General features: G+C 36.2%; 1 protein-coding gene across 1 annotated transcript; it reads right to left on the bottom strand.

Annotated features, from left to right (window-relative positions):
* Positions 1 to 1,584: 1,584 nt before the first annotated feature.
* Positions 1,585 to 23,139, bottom strand: LOC139737988 (urea transporter 1-like). The gene is made up of 5 exons (XM_071648654.1): positions 22,637 to 23,139; positions 7,506 to 7,695; positions 6,704 to 6,851; positions 2,761 to 2,895; positions 1,585 to 1,817 (listed from the first exon to the last, which is right to left on the bottom strand). The coding sequence occupies exons 1-5, from the start codon at positions 23,137 to 23,139 to the stop codon at positions 1,585 to 1,587; spliced, it is 1,209 nt and encodes a 402-aa protein (XP_071504755.1).
* Positions 23,140 to 24,157: the final 1,018 nt, after the last annotated feature.

Raw genomic sequence — 24,157 nt, 5'->3', positions numbered from 1 at the left:
GATAAGAAATCATTGGCATACATACTCAGGTTGGACTCGAACCAGCGATCTCCAGATCACTAGACAGGCGTCGTATCCACAAGACTACCGAGCTTTCGCCCGACAGCCCAGTGCTGGTTCTTATCTCGCATAGCAGCCGTCACTGCGTATTTAGTCATATGAATTCTATAGCGTTGAGTTGTTTCCATTGCTGCTGATTGAGAAATTGCCCTTCAACTGACTTTTCAATCAGTTGCAATAAAAAAAAGGACTCGACGCAGAAATTAATTTCTTCAAAATTTGCTAGCCTTTTACACGGTAGGAAATGTTTGTCATATTAATGGTGATCCCTGATAATCATGAACTAATTTTGTAATAAGTTAAATCATGATGATTTAGTGTTTTAAAGAATGGGATATTATTGAAGTGAACATGAATTCGTCTTAATTGAAAGTTGCGCTTGATGTTTTGTTTTATTCATCTATTCCATTTACATTTAAAACGTATGTAAAGAACCTGAGACAAATTCTCATTTCCTTTCAATTTTAAATTACCTGCTTGTTTGACTTCTAACGTTATGTTTTATATCCTCAGTTTTTTAAAGCTTAATATTTCTTGCATTTCATATTTCTTTTTATGGACATTTCTGCATTATCATGGTTGTTGTACATGTTCGTATTTCAAAGGTCTTTATCCTAAAGTGTTGTTTTGTATTCATAATTGTTAAACTAAAAACATTAAACATGTTGAAAATGGAGTTTTACCTATACGTGCAGTTACCTGATTTTTTACAATTCCGGCATAAGGTATTTCCTGAAACATTGCGTTAACTACGATGCTTGGCAATGTTTATCGAGTTCGTTAAAGCTTCAAACTACTCGCATTACCCAACTGCGTATTGGTGTCAAACAGAAGTAGTGGATGTTATGTTGTGACATCATTATTATCACGTAAATTTCGCTGATGATCATACATCCACACACTCACTATACAGATCAGATTACACTAAATTATCATATCTGGAAAATACACAATCTATACCCACGCATCAAAATAACAATAATCGATAAAACTCTAACTGCGTCGTCATGAGAATGAAATTGGGGATAATATCAACGAATTAGATAAAAGCTTAAGATACATGGAAAATGTTTTAACTGCGTAAACTTCAAAAGTCGAGATTCATCATTTTGCATTGGTTTAAATTCAAGCCGGTAGGAAAGACTTTTAAATCTCATAATTATCTCATGCATATGTCGTAATTCAATTAATTAATGTCAACTAGGACCGTCTTGATTTGACAATCAAATGTTGTGTCCTAAATCATGAAATCCAATTGCATCAAAACACATAGTACACAAAATGTGAAACGTAATGAACATGAAAGATAATTACTTTGTAGCCTTTTAGTGATTTTTTTTCTTTTTTTCTCGAAGTATCCGATTGAGTGAATTTAGCGAATTGATGACGAGTATGTATTAAAGTTTACCGCCATGAGTATAGTCACTAATATTTCTGTCCATAAATTAGTCTCTTGATATGAAAATGGGAGACCTCAAAATTCAGTATAAACCGTACGGAAACTGTTTACGGTGGCCGATCGGTCTACGTTGGATCGTCGTCCGCATTCGACACGGCGACATTATTCTGTTTGAAGAGTCTGCGGTGTTCTTCCGGGCAGGTCACGCGGTCAGCGGGCACGCGCAGTAGCTGCTTGCTGTTGCTGTCCACGAGGAGAAAGAGACCCGCCACGATGCAGAAGGGGAAGGCTACGACTGGACAGTGGACGTGCGCAAAGAAGGTCGCCATGGCTCCACGTACACATGCTGCAAAAACGGCTGAGGAGAGAGAAAAAAATGGAGCATGATTCATGTACACATCCATGTCATACACAAGTATCCTATGTTTTATATACATTCATATAGGGTTATGTGTCACTGTGTGTGTCTGTATTTTCAATTTTCAGAAATGCTTTATTTTCAAGTGTGCATTTTGTCCAATTAAGCATTTTTTTTTTTGGTATTTCTGGATTTTATTGATCAGAACAAAACATTGTCTTTTTCATAAGTCATATGGCGTATAAAGCTTTGACATCACATAAACAAACATTCTTAACAGCATTCAATGACAGTAAAGATAAGAGACGTCTGATTCATTTTTGGACTATACTCTCTAACATAGGTTAACATCGATACACTCTATAGAATATACAACGGAAAAAGATTGAAAGAAAAAAAAGAACAAAATGTGATTTAGCAGCACAAGTGAGCTGAATATAGCTGCTTAGTTTTGTTTATATTCGTTTCATTGCAAACATGATGCTGGCTGATATTGAATGAAATTCAAATAAAGAATATCATTTAAAAAAAATGTGTGTGTGTCTGTGTTAATCATAATCTATTCTGCCCAGTTTTTAAAAAAATCTATGGTTCAAAAGGAGAAAAATCGGAAAATTTACAATTGCAAAATCGGACAGACGATTATAGGTAAAATAGGAAAGCTTTCGATTTTTCACCAGGTGCCAAAGTTCAATCCTCTTTGTTGTTGTTCTATTTTTTTCTTCCCTTTTTCTTCCACAATCTTCTTTCCCTCCACGTAATTATTATCATCTTTCCTCATCCCTCCCTTCCTCTTTCTCACACTCTTCCTTTAAACTCCGTTTTCCTCGTTCCTTTCGGAGCAACCACATTGCCAGCTGATTGCGAAAGAAAAGTGTGACATGTTGTATCGCAAAGAATAGCACTGAATATACATTCCCAGTGTAGAAGGATTAGCTCTTACCCGCCAGAAGACCCATGATATGCGAAGACCAATTCAGTACGTAGAAGACGCCCCCTATCGCCCCGCATGCCAATGCCGAGTTATAGCTCCAGCTGCCATTGTAGATTTCTGTGGGCGTGGCAGCGAGCGCCAGACCTTCGGGAGTAATAAAAAATAAAAAATAAATTAAAAAAAAAATGCAAGAAACATAAGAATACATGAATGAAAGAAAAACATGAAATGAATATTTATTAGATATGAATGAAAAAAGAAAAGATGTATGAATATGAGGAGTTATGGTTCAGTTTTAATGATTTTCTTCATTGAACGATAGCGATATTATGGAGTCGTAATAAATCATTGCTAGTCATTTGATAACCGTTAAAACGAATATATAGGAAAAATACATATCACAGGTTAGTAGATTGGGTTAATTAAGAGGACATGTTCTCTCTTTTTAGATGAAGGATTCTGTTCTTTTGTATCCGAAAAAAAAGGAAGTAAATACTCGTAAAATTACAAAGATATGGACATTGTTTATGAAAGCGGTAAATTAAATTGTGGCGAAAGATAGACCGAAGTAACTGAAACAGAAATCATAAAATTAAAAGATATATCTGTAAAGGTAAATTCAAAGCTATCCGAAAGTACTAAACATAATTGACTCAAAAAGCACAAAGGATTTACACATGTGAGAGAGAAAAAGACAGAGTCGGTTGTGTTGTGAGATATCCATTCAAGCTGTTCATGCAATGTTTGATAAAACGTTTATGCAGGTGGAAACAACCATGAAACAATTATAGGAACAAGACTGAAATTCAGATCGCAAATTACATGAACACTCTATGCAGTGATCTGACTGGTGGTTGTCAGTTTGATTTAATAGACAATTCTGATTAGATGAAATTAAAGAAACCACAAATCAACACCACAATGGTTTCTGTTGGATTTTCTTTTTGTTTTTTTTTGTTTTTTTTTTCATGCGAGAGAATGTTAGCGCAATGTCATCTTGAATTAAAGGGAGACCTCGTATTCTTACAAGGAAAGATGGTGCATTTGAAGCGACAACCTTTTGTTTTGTTTTGATTGACCTCCCTAGGTAGCGTTACGGAGAATAGCAATAGTCAGTCCTCTCCGTACGTCAGAATCCTTAATTTTTTTTTAAGAGTCGCCGTGCACATCCTTTCTATTTTGTTCCGTAATGTGATTAGATGGTGTTAAATGTCTCGTGTGAACGTGCAAACCTCTTCGTAATCGAATAAGGCGTGCTTGTTTACAGTCGCTTGCAATCCAATTCTGACGCGCGCCGCTGCCCACAATTCATTTCCCGCGAGCCGATATTTTTTTGCTCTTATTTTTTGATAAAAATGAAATTTAGTGTATGATACAGAGTCAGAGTTTTTCTTCGTTGTCGTCGATAGTGCCCAGTTCTGACAAATATCTGGTTCAAATCCGATTAGGAGTGATTAGAGTGCCAGGCAAAGAGCTGAAGTCCATTAGGCGTTCCTCCAATTCGCTTCATCACACACGCACACGCGCGCGCACATACACACTTCCTCCCTCTCTCCCTCTCCCCCTCTCTCTCTCTCACTCCCCCCCCCCCCCATCTATCTCTCTCTGCTTGTGATTGACTTTGTCCTTCCTTTTTTCTTTACTAGGAAGATTTATAATCAAGCATTAATAGTAGGACTCCTACTCTTGACTATCCCATCGGTCCAGATGCGTAACGAATGGTGGTATTACGAATGACGCATAAATCAATTTATGGACCATTTTCTTTCTTCCAACACATAAATATTTACGGATTCGATAGACAAACCAAAGTAAGTGGTACCTTATCATTCTTTGCATTGCTCTCTCCCCTTCTCTCCCTCTTTCTTTCTTTCTCTCTCTCTCTCTCTCTGGTCTGTTTTCTGACATAGCCCAGTTCACTACCATGCCTCAACATATATATATTCCCTTTCCCCCTTTTTGCCTGTTCATATTTGTTCGACTGTTTTTTGTCTGTTTGTTTGATTGTCCGTCTGTTTGTTTGACTGTTCGTTTGAGTGTTTTGGAATTCATTATGGTGTAAGTTTTCCTCCAAAGTTATTTTGATAATAATTATTGGACTTTACAACATTTGCAGTTGAATGGGTTTCCAACATAATGGTATTTTTTAAAGGATACTTTCAACATTGTACATCGTAAGAGTAAATAAAAATTCGAAAAATTCAACTTATCTATGTTATTCAGTGCCGAATATCAAATTTATTTTTTATCCTGATGTATTTGTTTCATTGCAAAAGAAATTAGCATGATGGGAATAACCTCAACTCAATAATGTAAAAGGCTAAGAGACAAGCCGTTACGTTTAAAAAGTACATTAAATATTGCCTATTTAATCAACTGATTAAATAAATAAAGCAATATTATACTTCTGCTAGGTATTTGCAAATAAGTATTTCATAAAATTTGTTTGAGTGGTTCACAACATACAAGCTTGCTTTTTAGTGGACCTCTCAATTCTTTTTTTTTTCTCAACTGAAGCATAACTTTGTATTTTTGCCAGTTTGCATTCTTATGTTTATCTGTATCATTTATCCTTTGCAAAATCGAATGTATGATTATGTTTATGATGTAATTCCTGACTTATTCTGTGTTATGTTTTGTTGGAAAAAGAAGAATGAAAGTAAATGAATTGAATTGAAATGAATTGATCGAGATGTTCATAGTGGTGATTTAACCTTTCGGGGATAGACATCTCATCATTTCGCACGAAGCGTTGAAGAAACTCAAAATGTAGTGGTTTTACCTTGTTTTGCTTTGTTTTGTTTTGTTTTGTTTTGTTTTTTGCAAGTGCTAGCTTAAATGGTCGGCAGTAATACGTTCTTGTGGTCTTAAAGTAGGATCATATGTTAACCACAAAGAAGCATTTCTAGGTCAAGGGCAATTTGCCGCATTAGAATACGACTTTGAGTGACGAAATACGTTAATACTTTTTAACTTAGTTGTGACTTGTTTACCGGTATGTCCCTGCAAGACTTGCGGGAACGTTTTTATCTTGGTCCTCCTTCCAGACGCATCATGCTTACAGGATCTAAAAGGCTTCGTAATCAAATAATGAAATTACCTGAAGGACAAGACTGTACTTAGTGTAGGCGCCCATTAGGTAAGCCTATTGGGAATTTAAAACGTACCTCTCAGATAAAGTCTGCATGATTTAAAAAAGAAGGAAAGTAGAATTAGTTAGGGGCTGCGAAGTGATGGCACGTTTTAAAGAGATGCAGTGTAATTCTGCCGATGCGACTGTGAAGGCTACATCTTTCTGTTCTTTTCTTTTTTTAAAGCAGAGCAAAATGGCTTCAATGTCATGGCAGCATTGATAATGGCAGCCCCCAAACGAGATTCATTTTGCCTGTTGACAAAGAACGCGGGCAGGTTGATAATCCGCCTATGCGAAAGTAGTCAAGTAGTGCAGCTATGCACTCCTATTTTCACAGTCAGCTGCACGTGCCATTGAAACAATGGGAAATATCGACCGGACGTGAGATTATGAATAGAACGAACTCTGATGGGATCGCAAACTCTGTTTTTGTACATTATAAAGGCATCCGAACGCCGGGGTCAGCGAAAGTCAAGATCTAGTGAGCTCAGCCTCGTTTGCTACATACGTCTTAATACGAGTTTTATACGAAATTAAGCGCATTTCTGTGTTGAAAATGGTAACACAGACAAAAATACAAGCAGTTTTGATAAAGAAAAAGAGAAGATATTGACAAAAGAAACTCTAATCGGTCAATTTAAAGTCACTATTCTAGTTGGCACAACACAAAATTAAGAAACGTAAATTTAATCCACGAATGCAGACACTCTTGGGAACCTGGTACATTTTGGGAACCTGGTATTCCAGGATCCCGCAGGGAACGGGTAATGTGTATATTGGATATGTACACAGCTGGTAGGAAACTGTATTATTCATTACCGGTTAGGGATCCCATCATGGAGCCGAGAATGCAGTGACAACAGACGATCGGGGAACAAACCAACATTCCGACGCTCATCAGGCACCCGGTGACGAGGTTGTCGCTGCCATAGCACTGGGCTATCCCTCTCGGTATGCTCGCCAGGATCTATCAAGAGTTTGATCGCAAAAACGAGTTATCTCCATTTTTGTTGATTTTAGATAATACGATTAAAACAAGATAAACAATAAGAAAATATGGGATATTCTTAATCAAAACTACAAGAATGTTCCTTGTTATATTACAAGTGAAGTATCACCGAAAAGGCCTTATTTTGCTCTATTTGATGATGGACTTTGTTACCCTAAAATGTTTTTAAATGGCTTTACCCCGTTTTGCGAAAAAAAAAATGTATGTATGCATTTATAAACATATCTCTATTTGAGTGCAATAAGTCCTCATATCGTATTAAGTTGGGTTAAACGAATGAAGAATGAAGCACACAGAATTCATCAAAATGGGACAAAAGGTAGACATTTTATCGATTATGAATTCATGTTTTTACTAAAAATTGATATCAAACGTAACCACATATGAACATACCTGAGGTGAAGATATCATCGCCCCCAAGTTTTTTTTTTTTTCCATTAAGCTGCACAACAAATCTCCACTTTTGAAATACCTTTCAACGACACTTGGTGAGGAATGAAACATTCTATCTTGACCAAAGAGATTTGTTTACAATAACTATTGTGTCATGCGTGGTGAAATTTCGAGGGAATTTGATCAGATATACAAAATTACTGAACGCAAAAGGCCTACCTGTAACCAGTCTAGAGGTTCAACTCCCCATGACGTCGGCAAAGGGGACGCCCCTCCTTTCTGGGGGAAGTGGTGATTATCCGGCCCAGTGGCAGCGACGAACGAGACAACTACCACGTTGAACGCCAAGTTGAAGGAGGGTATTCCCCAACGCGACAGCAGACTACAGAGGGCGCTACTCAGAATAGTGCTGGGATGCGATAAGGAAAGATTCAAGAAGTCATCATACTTATAGCAAACCAGTTCAGAGTTAGCTCATTTCCATATACGTAAAATCAGAGGCATTATTTACCATATGCAGGTGAAATTAAAATCCAGCTTTAGCACTTCAAAATAGTTCTAAAATGTGAATTAGGGATAGAAACACCCAATGTAAAAGACAATTTTAGTGTTGATCAGTATAATAAGATATGTTACGTATTGTTGAATATGCAAAATGTGAACAATAGTTATAATGAAATTGTTTCTGGAATAAACCGTCCACAGTTGTGGTTTATTGAGAAAATTATTGATATCTCCTTGTACTCTAGGCTTTATTGCGAAAGTTTTATATGGTAGGATGTTTTGTGATAAAGCTTACCTACACATATGCATCAAATGTAATAACTCGAACAGTTTTTTTTTAAATCACTGCTCCTAATGGTAAACAGTACCTTTAATGACCATTCTCTTTAAATTCTCACTTGGTTAGGTACTTCACTCTTTTTCAAAGCGACATAATGAATAAGATGTCACGATTTATGGAATTCATCAATCACGTTTAAACAAAGGATGAATTTAGTATAAACACCAAGTGACCAGAATAGTCCGTCAAATAAACATTTGGGAAATCTACCATTTCTTTATTTTGTATTAATCATTCATAATCTCTTCCTATTGATATTGCGAATGCCACTTTTATTTCAGTTGGTGTTGTTTTCAAGCACCATAGGAATTCATTTAATGATCATAACATCCCAGATGCTTTTCTCAGTGAATCTGAAAACCAACATGCCCTGTTTGTACGGATTACTTTTTTTTTCTGCTCATGCGCAAAGTGGAACCCCGAACTGGCTCATTAGGCCTATGGATGTTTGGCATTGACACTGACATTGATACAGGGAAAGCGCACTGTTGATATGGGGGAATTGTCACGTTAACTGGATTTTGTTGGAGGTTGAGTTTTGAAGGACGGTGTTTGTACGTGCTACAGATATACATTAGTGGCATTTAGCAAGCTGCGCCTCATGGAACAGAATATGACCCACATTTGTTTTTACCTCACATCTCAGTTAATAGACATAATCTCGTCAATACACGTGCCTCCCTGTACCTGTGTAGGCGGAATGTCATAATAAACGCTCAATTTCACTCTGTGTAAATTAGACCTTGTTGAATAGATAGACATGATCAAAAAGGACAGTAAAAGTTTGATTGAAGTCAGACTTGAAATGAAACAAATTACAAAATAAAGTTTTTTATGCCTTCATGTGTTGCTACTAGCAACCACCGACTACTAGTATTTTATGATACACGTATAATGATGTCATCATCTCGCTATTGTGTCACTGACCTGCACGTTTTACTATATTTTTATGTCTACATTCTTTTATCTTTTTTTCTTCTACGGAATTAAGAGAAAAAGTCCCAATCGCAAAATAAAGAGAACTATTGCGGTGTTGCGATACATCGATAGTAGAGAACTTAGTAGAACAGAGTAGTTGCTGAGTATTACGAAACAAAAGCATGATTGTTACTACACTGCTACGTACAAACCGATGGGAGAGTTGCAAGACGATGGCATCATTGCCCAACATTCTTCGTACATGTTTAGAGAAAAAAATTGAAACTAAAACATCCCATAATCTGCACTTTTTTTCTCCAAATATATTCCATACCAGTCAGTATTAGTATCTATCTATCTATCTATCTATCTATCTATCTATCTATCCATCTACCTACGTACCTATCTGTCTATCTATCTATGTATCTATCTATCAAACTATCTATCTACCTACCCATCTATCTATCCATCCATTTATCTATTCATCTATTTATTCATCTATCAAACTATCTACCTACCTACCTATCAATCTATCGATCCATTTATCTATCTATTATTTTCTCACTTACCGTACACCAAACCTGTCTGATTTTCATAATTGCATATAATTATGGTACACATTGAACTGTTTTTGTAGAAATTTTTTGCCTTTTACTCCGCTCGAGGAATATAATATTATTGCGATTTGAATCATGCGACTATATAAACCCTTCCTTCATTGTTTTTTTTTTTTGTACCACACCCGTGTCGTGTTAAACGCTTTGTCTGCACAATTATACACTACACAATAAGAAATGAAATATTGGACTTTTCGCTTTTCTGCACGTTTTCTGGTTTTCTGGCGTAAACGAAACGAGCAGGTCTTGCTATCTTTATGCAGCAGCTAAACATCGGCTCGTAATTAAATGAAAATTTGGGGAGAGAAAACATTTCTCACGCATAGCCTCGGGCTTGGCACGGTGTCGGGTTTCTCGTCGAAAGGCAGAAAAATCCATTAGATTAAACTGGGTCTGTCTTTGAACTATTTTGAGGGGGAAAAGTAATGCTGCTTATAAGGAAAAAAAACTACAGATGCAGAACTTGAATGTCTCAAATTATAGGTAAGCAGAATGAGGTGCTCACGACTTGCCGTATTACTGAAAACATTTACGAATGAAAGGAGATTGAATGAAACCAAAAGGGAAAGGGGCAGGGGAAATTAATCTAGGATGATCATGTACATGAATAGTGGAAGATTAAATGTAGATGAAGTAGTAGTAGTAGTAGTAGTAGTAGTAGTACAGTACTCTCCGCATAATCGGGTAGGCTCGGGCAGAGCGTTTCTTACCCGATTAAGCGGAGTACCCAATTAACTGAAGAACAGGTCTCATTCACAATTAACACACACAATGTGTATTTACATGTGTTGTATACACTGTACCAAACACCTACACTGTATGCTTAACATGCGTGCCTGCACGGCACAATAATATACATACCTTACCCTTGCTCAGTCATGAGCAATAATTAACTCTCTTTACACTCTTTTTATGGACAAATATGTCTTCAGAAAACTTTGTCATTTGACTTAGATTTGACTCCTCGCTAATACGTACAGTAGGCACAGGAGCGCAAGTGTGTTCATCTCCTGTCTGTCTATGCAGTTGTGAGTGCCAGCTACCCGTGACTTGTAATGTTCGTTTTCGTGTGGCAATTCAGTACGTGTACATATGTTTTCATGTTTAATCACTCCCAAAATGATCGGTCTTCTTTGCAAATTAAGCAGAGAATGCGATTAGTTGTGGAAAATTTGACATGAATGATTTCTTAAAGTGTTGTATCTGCGATAAAATATGGGTAGAAATTAGGTTAGAAGAAAACTATTTACCCATTTATGCGGAGAGGCAACCCGATTATCAGGTAATTTTAATGTGCATTGGAACTGACTCTGACATTACTACCCAATTAAACGGAGTACCCGTTTAAGCGATACCCGATTACGCGGAGAGTACTGTAGTAGTAGTAGTAGTAGTAGTAGTAGTAGTAGTAGTAGTAGTAGTAATCATAGAAGAATGATTTTCAGGTAAATTACTCACTAGAGAGTTAACGCCTGCATAACGTTTTGGTTTGTTTGGATTTTTTTTTGCTACATAAACCATATTTATCATACAATCATAAATATTGACTCGATATTCAATCAAGAGCAAGATAGATTTGGGAGGGGTCTAAGTGTGACAGCAGCCTTTCAGAGTATAAGACAAACCAAACGAAACAAATCTCACAAACAAGACGTGATTCCATACATTAAAGGCACTTGATTTGAAGGATACTTTAAAGTCAAACTGTAATGTTGGTAATACCATCTTGCCAGATCATCGGCGACATAATGCATGTGTTACATTATTTCCCCCTGTGATTATAGGTTGAAGGCTGAACAGCTGTTGAGGTGAGAAAGATTATATTACCATCTCTTTTTCGACTCTCTCTCTCTCTCTCTCTCTCCCCCTATCTATCTATCTATCTATCTATCCATCTATCTATCTGTCTATATCTCTCTATCTATCTATTTATCTATCTCTCTATCTATTTATTTATCTATCTATCTATCTATCTATCTCTCTATCTATCTCTCTATCTATCTGTCTGTCTATCTATCTATCTATCTATCTATCTATTTATCTGTCTGTCTCTCTTCTCTCTGTCTCTGTCCGTCTACATTTCCTCTTAAATCTAAGTATTATGCAAAGCCTTATGGTTTAATAATAACAATAATGCATATAATTTCTTTAGGGCCATTTTCCATTCTGATCAATGCTCATGGCGCTCAAGGTTTGGGAACTTTATGGTTTTAGTATTTGTTCGAACCGAGATTCCTGCGTCGGGAGCACATAATTCTATTGACGTCGACAAAACGCGTAGATGCAGTATTCAACTGAAAAAAAAAAATATCTAACCCGTCTCAATACAGGAACTATAACATTGATTACTGGAACAACATTGCAGGAAGCACACACAGATATGTCCTGAATAAATTTGTTTCCTAATGGACCGTTTTCATAATGTATTCAAATTTATGGATGTTTCATTGCCTGGAACATACAGACGAGTAATTCCATTAACCTGCTCTTCTTAAATGAAATCAAATTGCTGGAATCCATTTTTAAGTTATGTAATACATTATTTGTTGCTATGTGGTACAAGCCTCGGACAAGCCTTCAGGTGGTCAAGAGCAATCTTAATTTGAAAGGTATGCAGAAAATTTGAATATGGTGCACAAACTGCCTATTCGGGACGCCTAATTATTTCGTCAAGAATCCATGTGTATTTACACATCCCGACCTACTCAGAATAATCATGACGAATAATCATATCAATATCAGAATAATCACATATTATATATATATATATATATATAAACCAGCCCAAGTGTAAATTATACATCACATCGTACGTATCTATATATTATGTATATGGGTCAGAATTTTGAACGATGTACAATTGAGCCAAAACAAGGCAAAATTTAAAAAGTTGGAAATTCTCCAAATTATTCATCTTACCTGAAAGAGTATAACTCAAGCTTTAATATGAACCCAATTATACTAGGATTTTCCCAGAGGAACAAGTTTTTATTCACCGCTGAAGTTTACCATGTCCAGAGCAGCGAACGTCCGTGAGGAATAGTACAGCACATACACTTGAATACCATTTAACATAGTTTGCAAAGATCTGATTCAGTTCAAAATCCTAACAAAATATCTTAAGGGACATGTGTACGGGCTTGCAGAATATTAAGCTTGTACTCTTAACCTGTACGTAATGGTAGACAACTGATGATTTAACTAAATTCGTCGTTTCTGTTGAAATATTGCTCTTCCGCTAAACACTTTCTCCACTTCACGCGCATTTTACAGAAACTCAATATTTTGACCTCTTCTTTCACTATCCCATACTTCAATCCCCACTCCCAAATAATAACATACCTTTTTAAGATGTATCTGATCTATGCAGTCTCTATAACCCAACGAACATAGCATAGTTTTCATCACGGAGGTTCGCATGTAGCTCACGGACGTTCGGAACAAACAAGATGCAGCTCTCTTGAGTTGGAAACGCATTCTACTCACAACAAACAGCAATTTCATGTCGAGAACAAACTCCTCTGCAAAATCCTGAACAGATATTACCAATTCTTTATTATATAAGCTTGTTTATCTTCTCATACTGAGGAATCAAAGGAAACAATTTTTTCCATCTCTCGTAAATGAACGTACAAACGTACGTGTAATCTCAGTGACGTAGTTCATCCTTGAGAACGAATATATATCAAAATTTCGTTATCATGAAGTAAAGATTCAGGTCCTAAATTTGTTATCTAAAGTCTACAATGCAAAATTTGCTTATAACGAACATGGTCACAGCTAAAATTATGACAAATAATTAACAGAGAAAGACAACAGGAATGTGCTGCGTTATAGAAATACGAAGTTTAGCTGGGGAGGGCAAACGAATACGTTGGGAAGAAATCCCTCTATGTTTGCTCCTTGTGTTACACACAGTTACCGAGGAGAGTTTGTATTATTATATTAGTCAGAAATGATAATAGGTTCGATACTGCGAAGTTTCTTCATAACAAGACACAATAAGTCCATATTACTTGGATGGATGTTTGTGACTTCGATATTATACAATATGGTTTGTTATAACAAACATTTTGTAGCGCGTCATTTCGGAGGCTCGTTATTCATACAGTTTGTCAATACGAAAATTGATAGAGTTCGTATAATTATGAAGCTTTTTTATTCGGTAAATGATAGCAATCTCCGAAGGTTAATCGAAAGGTTTATTAATGGGAACATGAAAAATCATGTTCGCTTATCCAAATGTGGAGAAACAAGCAACTAAAATCCTCCAAATTTCAAAACCTCATAATAACCGTTTTCACCTAAACGAATATCAGGCCCTTTCCACTTTTAGAAGAACGGACCTAAAATAATGATCCTTAATATTTATTTTTCGGACTAACAAACTTTCGGAATAAGAAAATCTTTAATAACAAACCTCCTTAATTAACTACAAACTTTTTTTTTATATTTTCGGAATAACAAACCTTTGGACATCGGAGTAACGAATCTTAGGAAGAGCGAACGTATCAAAGTGCAACCTTAAACCTATTCTTAATCATTACTTTTTTTAACATGTGTTTTCAAAGTAAGCGCACAAAAGCACAAACAAAATGACGATCTCTCTGTCTCTTAAATGTAAAATGAAAAAAAAAATCTTGGAAAGAATTACAAATGAACATTGCTTTTCATTGATGAGTATAAAACAACACCATGTGATGATAAGCGGAGGATTTGTTTGTTTTCATCAGACAATAATTGTATACTGCATTATTTTTGTTCGCTTGTGACGGTATTTCGATGAATAAAAAAACATAAACAAACAAACAAAAACTTCTCCAGAGGAATTTGGTACAACGGGAGTGCACTGGCAATTCTTTTCTCTTTCAACTTTCAACTTTCAACTTTATTTTCACCTCCATCAAAATGAACAAAGAACTTTATGTACATTGCGTATACACGGGATATTTGTGATACAGAACAAAACTTGAATAGGTACATAAGAAAATTATGAAAGTGAAAAGTAGATGTGATTACATCTTTGTTAAATACATAAAGCGTATAATACAAGTCAACTAAGGATGAGGATGGAAGTGGAGGGTCCCACTAAGAAGCAAAGCTTGTACGATATGGGACCCTCAGAAAAATACACAAAACATCAATATAAAACACAATAAACGAACCGATGTCAACTGACATCAAAATGATTGGGAAGAGGAAAAAGAGAGAAAAGGAAAGGAAAAAGAAGAGGAAAAAAAGAGAGGAAAAAAAGGGAGAAAAAAGAGGGAACTACAGCATGTGCCATCGTGGACGCAAGCAATCTGGATTTCATAATGTAAAATAAGTGATAAAATACAAGCTGGATTGAATGTAATGCAAAACATTTTTTATACGTAGTTATGTTGGTAAGAATGCAGGAGAAAAAAAAAACACATCGTTATATTTAGAACACAGAGAGGGACATAGTTTAATAGGAGGACTTATGTAAAAAAAAAAAAGTGATGACTTGACTGAGATGATAAAGGGAAACTAACTCTGTTGGATGTTGTAAAGTTTCAATAAAAATGGTTTTAATTTATTCTTAAAAGAATTCAGAGATTGAGCAGTAGTAATGTTACTGGGAAGTGAATTCCAGTACTTTGGCCCGTCGTAAATAAATGTGTTTTGAGCCAACAAAGTTCTCAGAAATGGCAAATGGAAATCATTTGATCGCCGTGTTGGATAATTATGAATGGATTGATTTCTTTGAAACATTGTTTCAAATATATTTGGGAGATTATTTTTATTATAATTATACATAAATTGTCCTAGATTAAACAAATACAAATCATTAATTTTCAATATTTTATGCTCATAAAATAGTGGGTCAGTATGGGACAAAAATGCAGTATGACATATAACACGGAGTGATTTCTTTTGCAATAAAAGTAATTTATCTAAGAATGTTTTATATGTATTTCCCCACGCGAGAATACCGTAATTTAAATGTGGCAATATTAAAGATGAATATAATACGAGCAGGGACGACAAAGAAAAACAAAACTTAAGCTTATTAATTATACCAATATTACGTGAAATAATTTTACATATACTGTCAATATGAAATTTCCAGGACAGCTTATTGTCAACTGTTACTCCAAGAAATTTTATATGGGAGACATTTTCGAGTGGAGTACCATCTAAAACAATATCAACAGGTAATGCCTCAGTAGAATTACTAAAGAGCATATATTTTGTTTTTTGAAGGTTAAGAGATAGCTTATTTGCTTTTATCCACTGGGCAACATTTTCTAATTCTAAATTTATTGTATTAACAAGGGTAAAAAGATTATTGTGTGAAAAAAATAGATTTGAGTCGTCTGCAAAAAGAATAAAAGAAAGAACATCTGATGATCTACAAAAATCATTTATGTAAACAGTAAACAACAGTGGACCTAATAAACTTCCCTGTGGCACCCCACATTTGATATTTAATATTTGTGAATTACAACCATTTAAAGAAACATATTGTTTCCTGTTCATGAGGTAGCTCCTGAACCACTCCAAGGCCTTCCCACGCACTCCATAATGGTGTAATTTGTTAAGTAAAATATCATGATTGATGGTGTCGAAGGCCTTGGAGAAGTCCAGGAACAAACCTATCAAATGAGAAGATTTATCGATAGCATGTGCCACTTTTTCTATAAAACTCAATAATGCATGTGTGGTGCTATGTTTCTCCCTAAATCCAAATTGAGAATTCGTAAATATATCTGTGTGTTGGAGCTCGATCCCTTCTCTGTTTCTCAGTCATTTTTATTCAACTGCTTCCACGTCCTTTTGAAACTTTTCCATTTTTTATTCAACACATGCCCATTACAGACTTCTTCCGTCATTATCCTGCATGTGATTACGTAGCACTTTTTGGATTTGTTTTGGTTTGTTTTGTTTTGTTTCTGTTTTCTGTTTGGTCGCAGCATGTCCAGGCTATTGAGGGAATGAGAGAAAAATCGTCATGAAGAGAAAAATAAGAATGAATTAAGGCATTTAATATCATGACAATTACAGCGAACGTCCGTTATGGAGGCCAAAACTGGATGTGTTCTGTTTGAGACGGCAGCTACCATACTCAAAAGATAAACACTTGGCGCACCTGTCACTAAAAAGTGGCACTGGTCCTCTTTCTCCTACTATGTAATCCATGGACTTATTCTACCAACGAACATCCGTGACTAAAACGTTTTCCTGTTGTTATTACAAGTAAATTGAGTGCTGAACATTATTCACTTTTGGGTATGAGCGGCTCGGTGATTTGGTAATATTTTCAACTAACATTAACTTTATGTGCAGTGATATATTTGTAATTATCAGCAATTTCCTTTCTCGGACAGAACGTCCGTGAGCGAAACTTTCAGAACCTGTAACAGTACAAATTGTCTCCAGGTCCTCATTAGAAAGAAATTTAAATGCACAGAAATTACAGATTACGCAAAATTCCATTTTCCTATAACTTTGTTTTCAGTGTCTAGCTGTTTTTGTTTAATTAGAGGGAAAACAAGAGTAAAATTGTGAGTAAATTTTCAACTGTTTCTTCATCATGATCACATAACGCCTTAAAAATTCTGAAACTACTGCCCTAAACTCATTGTTTTCTTTGTAAAACTTTATTTGTGGCTATTGGAGCTAAAAGTTTTAAAGAATACAGGACACTTTCGGGACAAGTTATCCCTATCGAAGGGATTGCATACGTCACGGACGTTCGCTGGAATTGTCACGGACGTTCGTTCTACTGATAGGGTCATGTTCCCGGACGGATAACTAATCGGCAGAGAGTACCTAGCCTTCCTAACTCTTTCAAAAATTTGAAAAGGTATTGTCAATGCAAATTATAAGAAATTTGACATCCTTACAACATATGTATTGCTCAGAGGGGGATCAGGAGGTGAATTTTCAGAGAAAATATTAATTATTTGTTTGGTTTTCGGTGAATTGCATGGTCCAAAAACTGCGGACAAGCCTCAGTCCGCTCCAAAAATAACATACAGCTCCTCGGCTAGAGAGCCAAAGGTAAAATGCACCTTCGTCATCAAAGCAAGATGGTGTCCCACTCGAAAACGTTTTAATCATCACGGACGTTCTTTTTTTCTCGGAGGTTCGTCTAAAAATATAATTTCGGTTCCTATTTGACAAAGGATGGACAGAAACTCAAAACAAACATATTATCGTGTGGCTAGATCTTAGTTGATTACGACTCAGAACAATATCACCAATAGCGTTTAATGGGATACGATCTATATTAGAAAACAGCGGAAGCACGTCCGTGACGAAAACTGAGTATAATTTTGCATAAAAGAATATTACGTCCCATGTACAGCCAGCAGACGTACAATTTTTGCAGGATATGTTCATTAGGTGGAACACCAAATTTTCGTATACATTACAGTTGGGACAACAAAGTAGAATTTGCAGCAGCGATAGAAATAAAAGCACCACGGACGTTCGTCTGTTTAGGACTTTGATATTTCAATTGTTCTCTGTGATTTTATACGTGCTCATAAAGTTCTTATAATTTTGTGGTTCATACTCATGATGTGTCACATCCAGAACATGGTCAGATATTAGATGCCACGTACCATTAAAAATGCACATCATTAGTTTGAAAAACAAAAATTATTGTGAAAATAGCGTTTTTACCGTATTTTTACGCTTTAAGTCCTCGTCAAATGAAAAATATCAGGCAAAAGTTAACCAAACCATATATTTCCTGAAAGGAAATTTACCAATCTTTGAGATGACATGAAAAAATCTGGTTTCTTAGATCATCCTGGCGTGTTCTAAGGGAAAGAATGTCATAAGGTGCGAAAATTGGCAATTGTACATCGTTCAAAATTCTCACCCATATATATGTTTTTCCTTTCCTGTACCTGTGATTATTGTCAAACACACCATTATACACATGTTTCAAATTGAGAATGCTATTCATGAACCCTCCTCTTTTTTGTGCCTATATTCAGTTTATTTTTACAAACACTCCTCCATTTAATTACTATTATGATTTCTATCAATTGCCGTTATTATTTATATAATCACCTATTTTCACATGTATATAGAAATTTGTATATGAGCGTGCATATTTGTATCTTTATATGCATGTGTATACGCATGTATTTGGTTATACGTATATATATGTATATATATATATATATATATATGTTTGCTTGTTAATGACTGTGTGTACGTATGTATATTATATGATGTATGATTAACGCATATGTACACTCCTATTAATTTTGTTATTTTCTGCTATTTTTACCTCTATAATTTTCGTTATTATTTTCACTATTATCTTGATCATTCTTATTTTTTGTATACAATATCTATATCATGTTCTGTATCCATCATAATTATTTTGTCCGATTTCTTTGATCATCAGTCTTGATAAAGGGCAAGGCCCGAAAGCTAGAGAATAAAAATCAAACTGTGAGGATTCAAGCTACGTCTATCGTCTCATCCTTTCTCTCACCTACACACTACTAAGATGCCACGGCCCAGGGGTTTAACAACTGAAAACACACCTTTCACACACACACACACACACACACACACACACACACTGTATATACATATACATATATATATATATATATATATATATATATGAAGAGTTTGTTTGCAAAAACCGATAAGTCCATATTTGCTAAATGGAGATATTTGGGATTAAAGGTCAAGAAAAATAAAGAGAATAATAAGAAAGTTTTTACTTCTTTTGACCATAACTTCAAAAATATACCTTTATATGTAGTGACCAATATATCATTTAAAAGGTATTTTGTACTTTATGACAGAGATCGTACTTCAAAATCTTAAAAAATGGACTTATCGTTTTTTGCAAACAAACCCTTCATATATATATATATACATATATATAGATATATACACGTGCGCTTGTCAATGTGTGCATACAGCAACACACACGTTTACACACACACGCTCATTCATTTATTATTGCGAATAGGTCATTACAGCAGCTAATTTGAATTTATGAGTGATGGAATAATTTTTTTTTTAAATTCTCCTAATCCTATTAAGTGTTTTATGCGCATTGTCGTTATTAGTTATCTCATTAATGGCCCGGAAAACGCAATCGTTGTAGCATATTACAGCTACGTTAAATGGAAACATCAGGTCATCGGGGAGAAAAAAAGATCCGATTAGGGAATAACAGGTCATGAAAACAAAATAGTAATACGTGAGGCACTGTGTAAACGTCTGCGCCCCCGTTCGCTGAAACATGTTCACTGTATTTGAGGCGGCGCAGAATTTCTGAGTAGCGTGTAATTTGCACAGAATCCAATTTATTATTTTTTTTTCTGTGTGTATATTATAAGTAGTGTTTGTGTTTATAGTTATACGTGCATGTGAATGGGTGTATGTTTGTGTATAGGTGTATATACTTAAATGTGTGTGCGTATGTGTGTGTGTGTGTGTGCGTGTGTGTGTGTGTGTGTGTGCGAATGTGTGTATGTGTGTGTGTGTGTGACCGTGTGTGATTAGTTGATACTCATAACCGTATAGATATCGACAAAGCGGCTATCTAATGAAGATATCAAACTATAGCCGGCACTGCAAAAACCCAGGCTGTGGTCAAAGCTTTTCAAATACCCATAAAACTGAAATCGTTGACGTATTAGTGTTCATCAAGGATCTGTCTGGGATTTTAAATGTCCCACTGCTCGTCTTTGTTTATAAAGGAGGGGGCGGATGGGTCGGTGTTCGGCTAATATCTCCGTAAGCGTTCACTATTAATGCACTTGTAATGTACGATTTTGTCTGTAGGTCAAGGCACAATCCTAGTCAGCCAACGACTTCCAATCAAAGTGGAACCGTTTTTGATATTCACTCATATTTTTACTCGCATTTTGAGCGTAGTAGATTTTGGGAAGTACTCGCATGCTTGGACACGCTTGTAAAATGCTTTCAATTTCAATCTATCAATCTATTTCTCTGTCTATTTCTTTCTCTTTCTCTCTCTCCATCTGTCCTTCCACCTATCAAAGCAATATAACATAGATTTATAATCATTATATTCATAGACATTTATATCCCGTCGTTCTCATCTATTATTATATCCGTCTCAATGTCTATCTATTTTTCAACCGATCAAAGGAACCTTTTCTCCACTAGATCTTTCTTACCTACAAGGAATGTTTAGTGATTTTGGCAATATTTATCCATTTTTATTTCTTTTTTTACTACAAACATATTCAGAAGTGAATGTTATATTTTCTTGTGACATCAAAAGCCTGCAAAGGAAATATTACATGGTTATATTTTCACTTTTCTTTTAATGATTTAAAGTTTGTGAAAATTTTACTACCTAGTCTTAAAGGGGAAATCCAGTCCCAAAATAAGTGAGTCTGATAAAACAGAGTAAAATCTCACAAGTTTAACAGTAAAAATTTGACTGAAATCGGATGAAAAATAAGGAGGTTAGGAAGTTTCTAAGTTTTGCTAATTTCTACAAAACAGTTCTTGTACAGTGTATATGAATATGCAAATGAGTGAGCTGACCATGTCATAACCTCACAATTTTCCATTGATCGTGTACAAAAAATGATGAAAATTCAATGTTTCTGTCGCTGAAGTCTGAAACATGATTTTATTCCTGGTTGAATAACTTCAGAATAGTGATCAGTTAGATATACCAAGATTTGAGCCTCGGACATAATTGCGTTATAAAGAAAAACTGGAAATTTAAAAATTTTATGTACAAACTATATGGCAAGTTGTGAGGGAATGACATGCTCACTTTGCGATTTGCATATTCATACTGACCGTCCAAGAACTGTTTCCTGAAAATTAGCAAAACCTCAAAATGTCATAACTCCTTATTTTTTTACCCCATTTCAATAAAAAGAAAAATTCGTTGAAGTCGTAATATTTTACTCTTTCTTATCAGATTAACTTAGATTTGGACTGGATTTCCCCTTTGAATGATTTCAAGGTCTTCTCGTGTAGAAAGGAATACCTAGCTTAAGTCAATCGTCTGTCATACCCAAAGGAAAAGTCGAAGCATGTTATTGAATACTAATGGCAATTTGTCTATATTGTCATGTTCCCTTTTTCATTTCAGGACATTAAATCCCTTCTACAACTACAATAGAACAGCTCTTCCTCCCCCTCCTCTTTATATACAATATGAATGTATATATCATATACGTCTTCTTCCCTCTTTACTGCACCCTGTCTCTGTTTCTTTATTGACTTACAAGACAATTAGTGAACGAGGGTGTGATGTGTGAGTTTATGTGCACGGGCGTGCACGTAAATTGGTACCGTGTATGATGCCAAACGTCATATATTCCATGCCTCTAACCTGTAAGTTCGCCTTTTTTCCATCCCATTACTTTAGTACAATCTCTCCCTCTATATGAATATTCTCTCTCTCTCTCTCTCTCTCTCTCCCTCTCTTTCTTTCGACTTTATTCAGCTGCTAACCAGTTTGTTCAATCGGTCGTGATTGGCTGAATGTTGTATTGTATCTTAATTTCCGTTAAGAAATCCATTGAAAATATGTGATATACATATTACAATATGAGAAAAGCTGGATAGCGTTGGTCAGAAATGTCAACATGATTGCCGATTTTAAGAGAGGTTTGGAATAATCATGCATCCGCACTCGCATTCCAATTTTCCATCCCCCCCCCCCCAGTTTGTTCTTTTATTTTCGTCTAATGTACAATACAATTTTATTGCTTATTTCTAATTTTAAATAATAGGTAAAAAAAAATAATAATTTGCCGAGATACCTTCAACTTGATCAAACGTAACCAACATCTTGCTGGTACATGCATACTGCTAACAAGCTACTATTATTAAGCTATCAAGCTTGTTAGTACTCCCAATAAAGACATAATCACCATCCCAATAGCTTTGTTATTTGGCAAGGATTATCTTGATGACATTTCTTCAAGAGGTTTATGGGGAAGGGGGAGGGGGGCAATAATTACCTGAAAATGCCACAGAAGATGACTGGGAACACGAGATAGCCGTCCCAGTCCCCGCCAGCCGAGTTGGACGCCAGGACGTAGCCTACCAGAAGGCCATTGAAGGAGAAACTCCCGTTGTCGACACCTTGTTGGTCCAGCCGCAGAATCATTGCCGAGACCTGGGCTACCAGAAGGGCCAGAAGCCCGCACACGGTCCTCCAGGGGCTTTGAACGAAGAGTCCGGCCAGGATGAGTAGTCCACTGTAAGGATTGTTGACGAAAAGCGGCTGGCCGAGTGATCTCGCCACGGCGTTGACGAATTGGACGACGAGGGGTTTGCCGGACACCCAGTCGTTCAAGGGTTGCACGGTCCCCGTGAGGAAAGTGAGGTAGTAAGACGCGCCCGAGGCCGGGGACGGTGCTGTGTTCATCACCTGCAGGTCGTGATTGTCTCCGGGCTGTCCCGTGGGCGTGGTCGCGGTTCCGTTGGGGATGTCAGCCTCGCCATCGACCTGGTCAGCCATCGGGCAATGATTTTGTCCCAAATCCTTGGTAACAACTGCTCCGTTGGATTCGACGTCCTTGCGCAGAAATATTACACGGTAAACGAGCAGCGAATAGCAAGGCTGCCCATCCACCTCATTGCATCCATGCTCTGTGAGGACAATAAAACACTAAAAGACGAAGATTTACGAAAAATGTCAGGTGAGCAAAATCCTTCCATGTGTTTCTACACTCATCATCCAGCATCCTGACCATACGAGAAGAGCTACTGAACACAACCTCCGCGTCATAGTGGTGCACTGAGCCAGGGAAAAGCGGCTAGGATTCTTTATCAACGCCGCCTATGCACACACGAGACATGCCCGCACGGTGCGTCGTGCATACGGCACACATTATGCTATTTTCACCCAAGTCCTATATCTTGTGCCTGCTCGCATGTGCTCAAAATAGCCCGGATCACTAATTCGACTTTGTAAGTGGGTGCATCGCTAAAGCAAATTGTTCGCGTGCCGCTGTTTTTTTTTTTTCCTGTTATTCAATTTCTTTTCATCAAATGTATACGTAATTCACGCTAATTCAAATGCGGACGGAACATGGAATTTCGAAGTAGGTGCTTGCCTGACGCAAAGAAGGAATACACAACATGGTTTCTTTGCGTTGTTGTTGTTGTTCTTAAATCCTTTCTCTGATTGTCTTGTTCCTCTGTAATGTCCCCCTCCTTATCTATGTCAGTGGTATTGGTCGCTTATCGCTCGCATATTTTCATGTATTACTGAAGAAATAAGACACTTTCGTTCTCTTTAAGACTAGATGTCAACACAAAAATGTGTCTTGATCATGATATATTACGTTTTCATCAAAATGCAAAATACTTAAAGGAAGAATAATACTTACAGAATTAAATCAATAGAAACGAGAAAAACTATAATGATTATAATTATAGATGATTTTACCCATTCATCATTGAAGGACAAACAAGAGACCTGGATATTCATCAGCAAATCCTGACTCGATTTCATAAATTTAGGAGATGATTCA

Source organism: Diadema antillarum, unplaced genomic scaffold (assembly GCF_040938485.1).
Source record: "Diadema antillarum isolate AM-2024a unplaced genomic scaffold, OU_Dant_1.0 seq00000718_RagTag, whole genome shotgun sequence".
Classification (NCBI taxonomy): domain Eukaryota; kingdom Metazoa; phylum Echinodermata; class Echinoidea; order Diadematoida; family Diadematidae; genus Diadema; species Diadema antillarum.
The sequence above is the reverse complement of the archived record's forward strand: the minus strand, read 5'-3'. Positions and strand labels throughout refer to the sequence as shown.